This window comes from Teleopsis dalmanni, chromosome 2 (assembly GCF_002237135.1).
Source record: "Teleopsis dalmanni isolate 2A chromosome 2, ASM223713v2, whole genome shotgun sequence".
NCBI lineage: Eukaryota > Metazoa > Arthropoda > Insecta > Diptera > Diopsidae > Teleopsis > Teleopsis dalmanni.
The window spans coordinates 214,138,520-214,148,933 of NC_051847.1; the positions used below are offsets into that span (position 1 = coordinate 214,138,520).

Sequence of the window (10,414 nt, forward strand, 5' to 3'; positions counted from 1 at the left end):
AAAAATTTTTTTTAGATTAAAAGAGTAAAAAAAATTACATATTTAATCTAAAGCAAAAGTTTATTCTTCTAGATTAAAATACGGTTATAGTATGGTATATTTCTATTTAATATACATATATAATAAAAAATTCTTATTTTTTGTTTAATTTTATTGATGACAGTACGAGTAATATAGATTAATTAGATTAAAGAATTAAAGAGTTTAAAATTGTAGTATCTGTTATAAAATTAAATATTTATTTAATCTTCTACTCATTTAAGTTGTTAACTATATTTACCATGATTTTTAATTTTTTACACTATTATTTAATTTTAACTACGAAGAGTATAGAATTGAAGTCGTAAGTTCAGTAAAAACAAAAAAGAAGTGAAGAATGAAAAAAATATACTCCATAGTAAAGTTTATTTACAATCTATCTAATAAAGATAATAATTAAATTTGTTTAAAATTAGTATATTTAACAAATGCATTTAAGTTCCATTGAACTTAAAATATGTATTGCGAAGTGGATAATTAAAACTTTCGAAAATTTAAATAGTTCTTTTATAAATAGAAATTCTAATACAAGGATTTTCTTTGATCTACCAAATTCATCCGCTCTTTTGAGCAAATTTCTTGCAAATGATTTGACGTGATTACTTAGTGTTTGAAAGTATTTATATGTCTTCCAACTTCTATGATAGTAAAGTGTCTTCTACCTTTCGATTAATTTAATTAATTTTAAATCATTTAATAATTTAATTCAATTTATTTATTTACTAACACAACCACAGATTAGATTACTTTAAAAATGTATGATTGTGAACAAAATTTCACAGATCTGGAGTAAATCTAGATTGAATCTAGATTTACCAATCGAAAACGCCATTAATGTGTGTCCATTAATTCACAATAGTTTAAAGGCTATAAAAACTGTTTTAAATTATCTGTTCACAATAAATTATCACAATGGAAAATTTTAATATTGATAACGTTTTTTATTGTATTTTGTGTTATTCACTCACATGGTATATAATTATAAAATGAAGTGGTTTCCTTTCAAAGAAAAAAATTCGTTTTGGAAAATTTACAATGTAAAAGAAGTAAAGGTTACATTTACAAATAAAAAAAAAAATTTTAAAAATCAGATGATAACATCTGATATTCTGATTCATACAATATCGATTTGTATGAGTATTTCGCAATTCAAAGTATAACAGAATAATAATGACCATTTCATTAGGAAGATGTTACTATAAATGACTCAGTATTATTTAAAAATTGTGAAACTAATTTATTAGAGCAGAGTTTTGTTGCTGGGTTGGCAACACCTATCTCTCGTAACTGAGTAATACCCATGAAAAAAAAAAATATTATACATGCAAAAGTCACGTAACCCAAATGCTAAGTATGGATAGGTAGTGTATGAGTATTAAGATTTTCAATACGATTGCAATTTTTTAGCTTAAGATCTCTTTCAGTATATGACGCGCTGAACTTCAGTCTTTTTCTTCTGTTGCTAGAGTGCTAAGCTGAAATTTTCCTCAATTCATTTGGGAAATCAATTTTGATCAGTCATCGTGAGAAGTTTTTGTCGGTCACGATATTTTTACATGTTAATGAAGTTAACACAAATTAGTCTGCTTTGTTTTGTGTTAATTAAGATTTTTTATGGATTGCGAAATATTTAAAAGAAAAATTTGACCGGATTTATATAAAAATTTGCTAGCTCTGCTCTATGGAACCCAGGCACAGCTGAGTCCTGTATCTTTTAAATAATGTTTTGCTATTATATGAGTGTTAGTTACTATAGGAACTCTAGATCATATGAAGACTTTGTTTGACTGGTTGATTACAGTGGTCTATTGGCAGATACCCAAGCCGCTGCTTATAATTTTCAACTATTCATCACACTCCCCGTATCAAACCTCTGTGGATAAAGTAAATATGAAGCGCTTGTTTTCACCTTTTTTTAGGTTGTTATACTCATTTTTTTTATATTATCTCATAGACCTAGGACTCTAAATAAAAGTGTTAAGTAGTCTCAACTTAATAACATTTTTTTCATTGGTTTTTATTTCTTTTATATGAGTTGTTGCTAACGTTTCTTAATCTTATATTTTTACTAATCAATTACTTTATAGCCTTAGGATTTTAAATACTTTATGCCTTTTTTATCCTCTTTAAATAAGTTGTCGATATTTCTTGTTTTATTAAGCTATTATTTCATTATCCTAAGTTTCTAAATTAGACTATTCTCAATTGAAACAAATGGGGTTTTTATTCTTGTTATAAGATTTGTTGATTATTCTTGTATTTTCTTAATTATTTTTTATTACTCGATACAATATAAGTATTGTCTCGGAGAAAGGTAGGAGCTAGTTACGTGATTTTCGTCCTCTTCTTATCTTTTATTTCATAAACATTAAATTCTAACGAAAACGATTTTTTATTTGTTTAATTATTTTATTTTGTACTGTGTTCCTATGTGCAAGTACCACTTATCATACAAATTCTATACAAAAATATGTTAAAGTACTTCTATAAGTCCAACCATATTAACATGGTTTAATCTCCATTTGCTTTACTTCATCCTTTCATCGTCGTTTGCTCCTCGGAGAGGTATGCTGATCTGAGGTCAGTTATTGCTTAGTCTAATGAAGTCATCAACATTAACATTAATCCAGTCAAGGCGTAGAAAGAGGTTATGAAGAAACCTCACAGTTAATAGAGAGTAAAACTGCTCAAATGCACTGACTCAACTAGCCTCAATATAATAATACTATATAGAAAGGAAGTGCTTTTTATCGCTTTTTGCCATGTTGCACTTTTTCGGTTTCCTAAACTAATCAACATATTTCATAGTTTTAAAAAAAAGCCGTTCAATCAATTATTAAAACCGTTTAAGTAGAAAACCGTTCAATGAAATATTTTTTATTAGTTTTTATTAAAATCGTTTAAAAATTTAATAATTTTAATTTTTTTATACTCTCTAGACTATATTCTTCCAGCGTCCTTTGTATAGGAACAACAAGACGAATGAAGTAGCATTATTATTATTTTTCATTAGTTGAACATTGCTAATTTTTTTACATAAATTTGCATTTTATAATTTAAAACTCGATTAAAAAATGCCGAAGAAATATTTGTATTTTTCACTTCTTTAACATTTCGTTGTTTTCAAGCAAAAAATAACTTTTATAGTTTTTGCGGTTGATTTTATCTAAAAACGAATTGGAAATATATTTTTTTTTGATTTTTATTTAAATAAAATTATATTAACTAAAGATCTTTTTACGCATTTTTCAATTGTTTAACACCTTATCGCGTTTATTTTTAAAACAATAAATACTTCAGTTTATCGGTGCCAAGAATTTTACTTTCACTATTTCAACTTAACGTACATGAATCCATTTGCAAACACATAAACTGTTATAAAATTATAACAGTTAACTTGGTAACGTGCTTTACATACAATAAGACAGATGAGCAAAAGATAATGCTAAATTATTTTATTAGTTGGGAATTTTTATTTTAATTCTTTAGAAATATCTTTGAAATTAAGTCAGATTTTTTTTTTATTTTTAGAAATTTTATTTTTTCTTCTTAGTTAAATTATGTTAGGAATATTTATTAAAGCTAGAAGTGTTAATTAATGCTGTAATTTTTATTGATACTTGAGTAAACGTAATCGTTTTCAATGCCTTTATTTAAGTAACTACTATATTATACTATACTCTACAATACTATACTATACTATACTCTACTATATACAATATTTATTGTTATTGAAACAATGTAAATATTTGTAATGATTTCTAGCATTTGAAGTCGAAGTGCTAAAATAGACAAAAACCTTCACAGTTCAAAGTTTTTTTTAATAATTCTAAATATTAATAAAACATATAGTAACATATATATATGTATATAAAAATGACACACGTGTTTCAAAGTATTATTAGTAATAACAGTTTATCAATATTAAGTGACTAATCCCTTTTTCGGAATGACACATTAGGGTTGGACTCTAGAAAATATTTTTCTTTAATAGCAATATATTTAAAAAAATATAAATACTTACTTTCCCTTCTTTATGACACCCATACCTTTGGCTTTATAAAACGAATCATTCATTTACTACTTTTTAACCAAATCTGTTGCCTATTCACACAGCACATTGTAATAGTAATTTTGCGTTTTATGCTCGCTTTGCTAAACACCCGTTCACACACAGTAAATCTTAATTTTATCTTAATTTAGTGTCTCATATTTATTTTTGTAATTGCGTTCGTAATTGAAATGATCGAATGTTGAAGTAAGATGCATATTTAATTCTATTTTACTTTAATTTGTCAGTTATTTTACTAATTACACTATGTAATTGTACGATTGTGAATTACGAATTTAATTTCAACTTTTTTTTGTATAAATTACTTTTTAATCGTATATTCCGACTTAAGATTTTTGTATAGAATAGAATTGTTATTTTAACTTGATTTTTTAATCAAGTTGAGGAAACCAAATAAGCAAAATACAAACAAATTACGATTATTTATACTGTGTAAAGGACTATTTTCAGATATTGTGTGAAAATTGCTTTAAGCGCACATCGACGGGATCAGGAATTCTGACCGGTCAAGGGTAATAAGAGACATTACATTAAGAAAAGTACTTTATATACAAAACGATAACTGGGGAATAGAAATACTGCACAGGTAGTAAATTTAGTAGTTTTATGTTAAAAAGTATAATAGTCCTTGTGGTCACTTTGACTACAAGTTCACCAAATATGTCTTAGTAGTTGACAATTATATAAAAAATATGTTTTTTACTCTTAGAAGTTATTTCATGTGTTCTAATCGTGGTAAACCCCTAAAAATACACAAAAACTTTTAATCTCCTTTATCTTCATTAAAATGTTTCTAATGATGTTATTAAATAATTAAAAATAAAACATCCGTATTATTAACACAATTAGTTTCAGATAATTTAATCTTAGAGAGATAAGGAATACAAAGGGCTGGATCGATTATTTAAGTGTCAAATAATTTGCTCCAATTTCTTTAATGCGAATATATTAAATAATTTAAAAAATTGCTTTTCATTGATTAACGTCAAAGTAATTAGCATTTTAGGGTCACAAAAGCGAAGCCTATTAATCTCATTCACTTGTGAGAAGGAATTGTATGAAAGAATTATATTATATTATTAAATAAAATATGAGTATTATGGGTTTAAGGTCTCTAATAGTTATATACAATAGATTTTAATACTAAGGACTTGTAAGGTTTTTAAAAAGTCATATACAATATACAATAGATTTTAGTTTAGTTGATTAAAACTTTCTGTATTCTGCCTGTGAATTCTATTTGATTACTGTGATTTCATTATAATAGCTAGATATTATAAAACAAGCGACCATTAACGTCACTGTGATAAGAATATACATCACTATACGATTATAATCATGTTATGACTATTATATGTTTATCATGATCATTATTATCGTATTTTGATTAATTAAGAATTATAATAATATTTAATAATTATCATGTTACTATTATTATGTGATTATCATGTTGTTACAGGGTATTTATAATTATACGGTTGTCATAATCATGTGAACATAATCATAATACATAATTATATGAGCATCATAATAGAGTCTCATCAACATCATTTTATAATAATGTCATAAATATCCTTTTATGAGAATTATCATAATAATTAGCATGTACTTATCATTATCGTAATTGTCATCATTATTAGTATAATTAACATAATTTGAATATTATAACAATAATGATGACCGCAATCATTATTATTATCATCTGCATCATTATCATTTTAGTATTTTCTTTCTCTATCATATTCCTCCACATGATTCTGGTTGTCTAACTTCTTTTACTTAAATTTAAACAAGTATCTTATTAACATCTACGAGTGGTTATTTTTGGTGTTATTTACCTTATTATGTGGGTCATGATCTACTTCTCTTGAAGTTGTTTATCTGTTCTTTTCTATGAGGTTTTGAATTAACATTAATTTACTTCTTTATATTACTGCTGCAATATTTTAACGCCACTTACATTAAACTGTTTAATGTTCATAACTAATAGCTTTCCTTTTTCATTGTTATATATCATATGTTTAGTCCTTATGCTATCGGATAGATTGCAATACTAGATAGATTATACTTTTCCAAATTATTGTCAATTTAGATTTGGTTAAAAAATAGATAGATATATAAGTACCCAAAATGTAGAGACCCATTTAAAAATGAGCTCTGTGACCATTATATCTTTTGAACTACACCTACTTTTAACAGAAGGTATTATGACTTATGAATCAAGACTAGAATATTCGAGGGTAAGAAGTTCCTGATATCAAAAGACGACAGGAGTATCTGCTCTAGAACCTTTCATTGGATGAGAAATGTTAATTTCCCTGTTATTTTCTTAATAGCAGTACAAAAAAATAAATACTTTAATATTACTTCATATTATAGATTACAAGTTCATGGTAGAGGGTCTTCGTAAAATCTCAATTAATATTTATTATTTGTGCTGTGATTATTACTAACTTTACCACACTAGAAATAGCAATAGAAATTGCTATTTGTCAAAGCAATTTTGAAGAGTCATTTTTCAGTGAGACTACTAGACTTTTATATAGACATATAAGGACACGTTATAACTGATATTTCAAGACACTACAATTTGTCGTCTATTTATTAATTAAAAGGTATAATATATACCATATAAATCAGAAGGCTATATAACATATTATAAATTTCAGAGCGTAAACTAATATACATAAAGCTAAAAATGATATCCAGTAAAAACTAGTATATATGTATGTATAAAGTCAATTTGCTTCTAATTATAGAGAAGGTTGGATTGATTATTTCTCTGCATAGAAAATGATGTTATTATCTTTGATAGTTGGTTGGTTAAGATCTTTTTTTATTAAATGTGCATGTTTTTTATAAAAAGTAATGTTTTTAAAATCGCAATTCTCATGTTTTTCTTTCTATGCAAAAATAATTAACTTTCATTGTTTTTGAATCATTATTTTATACTAAAAAAAAAAATCGTCCCATTACTGCAAAATTCTAGATATAATCCGCACTGATGCTTAAAGTACTAATAGCAGCGTTTGCTGTGGCATCTTTATAATGAATTAATATAAAAATCTTCAATAGAAAGGTCTATGACCTATTTAAAATTTTTCTCATCTTAACGGTTGGTTGCCACAAGCGAACTTTATCCGCTCTATCACAGACACAAGTACTTAATTGATGCAATAATTAAATATAATTGTGTATCTTATATCTCTATGTTTTTATCTACAACAACAATCTCAACAATTCCAGCTTGATTCATTTATTTTACTTTTACTTTGCATAATATTTGCATTAAATTGCCTCATAAATGCATTAAAACACTTTCCGAATGATGCGCTCTACCTGCAGGCCTTGCTAACAGTTGAAATCAGATATACTCCAGCCCTGTTAAGCCTCAAGTAAATACACTTTATCTTCTTTAAGCTTCGATAGATTATTTGCGGCAAGCTTGTCAAGTACTTTGTTTTTTTTCTTTTGTTAATAAAATATTCAAAGCAATTGCTGTTATTAACAAATCAACATAACTGCCCAGTCATCGTGACTACGAGCATTGCTTTTTCTACAAACTCACGACTAAACTGTGCAAAATATTCACACATAAACATTTTTTTCTTTTAGACACAAATATGGATGTCCTATCCGACAACGAAAGTTCGATGCCAAGTTTTCAAAATTCAGACTTCTCGACGTCACCGATAGAGGAACACGATGCTAAAGACGACGACATGACGTTCTGCATGTCGAATTATGCGAAAGAGGCCCTGAAAATGATGTTCATGATGCGTTCACACCATATGCTGACCGATGTGGTACTGGAAGTGAAACAGGAGCTTTTTCCCGCACATAAAGTCGTACTATCGGCGGCGTCACCCTACTTTAAGGCTATGTTTACCGGTGGTTTGAAGGAATCGGAAATGTCGCGTGTTCAGTTACAAGGTGTAAGTTGCACGTTCTACCAGCTGTGCTAATGCACAATTTTATCCAATAGCACCTTCAATAGTTGTATAGTTTTGTTAATCATACAGGTGTGCCCCACAGCTATGGGACGCATTATTTACTTTATGTATACCGGACACATACGCGTAACAGAAGTAACCGTCTGTCAGCTCTTACCTGCTGCCACCATGTTCCAAGTGCCAAATGTGATTGAAGCCTGTTGTGCCTTTCTCGAACGTCAACTGGATCCAACAAATGCCATTGGTATTGCAAATTTTGCAGAACAGCATGGTTGTGTGGAACTGCAAAAGAAAGCAAATTATTTCATCGAAAGACATTTTACACAGGTGAGTTAATATTCTTTTCCTTTTTTCTTTACTTCTCGATTCAAAAAATCTATAGTTTTATACTATATACAATCATAAATCTCAATGTTTTTTTTTAGGTATGCCAGGAAGAAGAATTTCTTCAGCTCTCAGCCTATCAATTAATTGCATTGATACGCCGTGATGAACTGAATGTGCAAGAAGAACGAGAGGTATACGATGCGGTGCTAAAATGGGTAGGTAACAGAAACATGTAATAACTCATAGGGCCTAAAATATTATATATGTTATATATACACATCAGGTTAAGTATGATGAGGAAAACCGTTATCCGAAAATGGAACATATACTATATGCTGTACGTTGCCAATTCTTAACACCAAGCTTTCTAAAAGAGCAGATGAAGAACTGTGATGTTTTGCGTAAGGTACCTGCTTGTCGAGAATATTTAGCTAAAATCTTCAAAGACTTAACGCTACACAAAAGACCGGTAGTTAAAGAACGTACGCCAAATACAACGCGAATGATATTTGTAGCGGGCGGTTTCTTTAGACAATCATTGGATATATTAGAAGCCTATAATGTTGATGATAAAACGTGGACGACATTGCCAAATTTACGTATACCGAGATCAGGATTGGGAGCAGCATTTCTTAAAGGCACATTTTATGCTGTTGGAGGAAGAAATAATTCTATTGGCTCTTCTTATGATTCTGATTGGGTGGATCGTTATAATGCTATAACGGAACAATGGCGACCCTGCGCACCAATGTCTGTACCACGTCATCGTGTTGGTGTAGCTGTTATGGACGAGTTGATGTACGCTGTGGGTGGTTCAGCGGGCTCAGAATATCACAATACAGTTGAATAGTATGTTAACATATTTTTTCATTTTTTTGCAAATTATATATATTTATACTTGATTATATTTTCAGTTATGATCCAGAACAAGATCGTTGGACATCTGTGCAACCAATGCATGCAAGACGTTTAGGTGTGGGTGTGGTTGTTGTTAATCGTTTACTGTTTGCTATAGGCGGATTTAATGGAACCGATCGTTTGGCTTCAGTGGAGTGTTATCATCCTGAAAACAATGAATGGAATTTTGTGCCATCAATGCATACTGGCCGCAGTGGAGCGGGTAGGTGTAAAATCATAAAATAAATCATATATAGCGTCCTTATATCAGAGTACTTATCGAGTATTTATCGATAGAAAAGATTCTTAACCTATCTTGGGAACATCGCAATTGGCAATAGTTGACTCTGAGTAAAATTGTTGATACTAGTATTAACATATACTCTTTCATCTTGTTACTTCTTCTGATAATGCAACTCAATGCGAATAATGGCTGTAAAACTGAAACTAATTGATAACGACTTTCAGACATTACACATTGTATAAAGTATAGCCAATACACTTTTACAAAATGACGTATCCAGGGAGGATAAAGGAATAGGTTCCACTCTTGACTGTTAACCCATGACTTTTTAATATATCGTCCCCTGACTCCGCCACTACTTATAGTGACACATTATATATCACATCAAAAGAAAATGTATTAATAATTTTGGTTTTCATGAGTTGACAGTGATATCATTACTCATTAACATGTTACCAATCATTCATAACACATATATATATATATATTCTTTAATAATATATTTTCTTTTTTTATGTCTTAGGTGTTGCAGCTATCAATCAATTCATTTACGTTGTGGGTGGCTTCGATGGAACACGTCAGTTATCATCAGTAGAGCGGTTTGATACCGAAAATCAAACTTGGGAAATTGTGGCACCAGTAAAAATTGCGCGTAGTGCTTTATCCCTAACCACGTTGGATGGCAAGTTGTATGCCATTGGCGGTTTCGATGGCTCTACATTTTTATCTATAGTTGAGGTTTATGATCCAAGAACAAATGTTTGGGAACAAGGCACACCACTAAGTTCAGGACGTTCTGGACACGCATCCGCTGTTATCTACCAACCATCTTGTGTAGGTACTTTTATGGATTGCATTGAGAGTGAAAGTGCTAAACGTGGC

The 10,414-nt window shown here is 29.1% G+C and overlaps 2 protein-coding genes across 2 annotated transcripts in view; one reads left to right on the forward strand and one right to left on the reverse strand.

Moving 5' to 3' along the window:
* LOC119676703 (cadherin-86C-like) overlaps window positions 1–10,414 on the reverse strand; it is a 373,671-nt gene that overhangs the window by 174,652 nt on the left and 188,605 nt on the right. The window lies entirely within an intron of this gene.
* LOC119676708 (kelch-like ECH-associated protein 1B) overlaps window positions 7,198–10,414 on the forward strand; it is a 19,049-nt gene continuing 15,832 nt past the window's right edge. Inside the window, exons 1-6 of the mRNA XM_038087963.1 lie at window positions 7,198–8,046; window positions 8,134–8,391; window positions 8,490–8,606; window positions 8,675–9,240; window positions 9,306–9,511; window positions 10,056–10,412. Coding sequence (XP_037943891.1) covers window positions 7,735–8,046; window positions 8,134–8,391; window positions 8,490–8,606; window positions 8,675–9,240; window positions 9,306–9,511; window positions 10,056–10,412 — 1,816 coding nt within the window. The 5' untranslated portion in view covers window positions 7,198–7,734. The remainder of the gene's footprint in view (window positions 8,047–8,133; window positions 8,392–8,489; window positions 8,607–8,674; window positions 9,241–9,305; window positions 9,512–10,055; window positions 10,413–10,414) is intronic.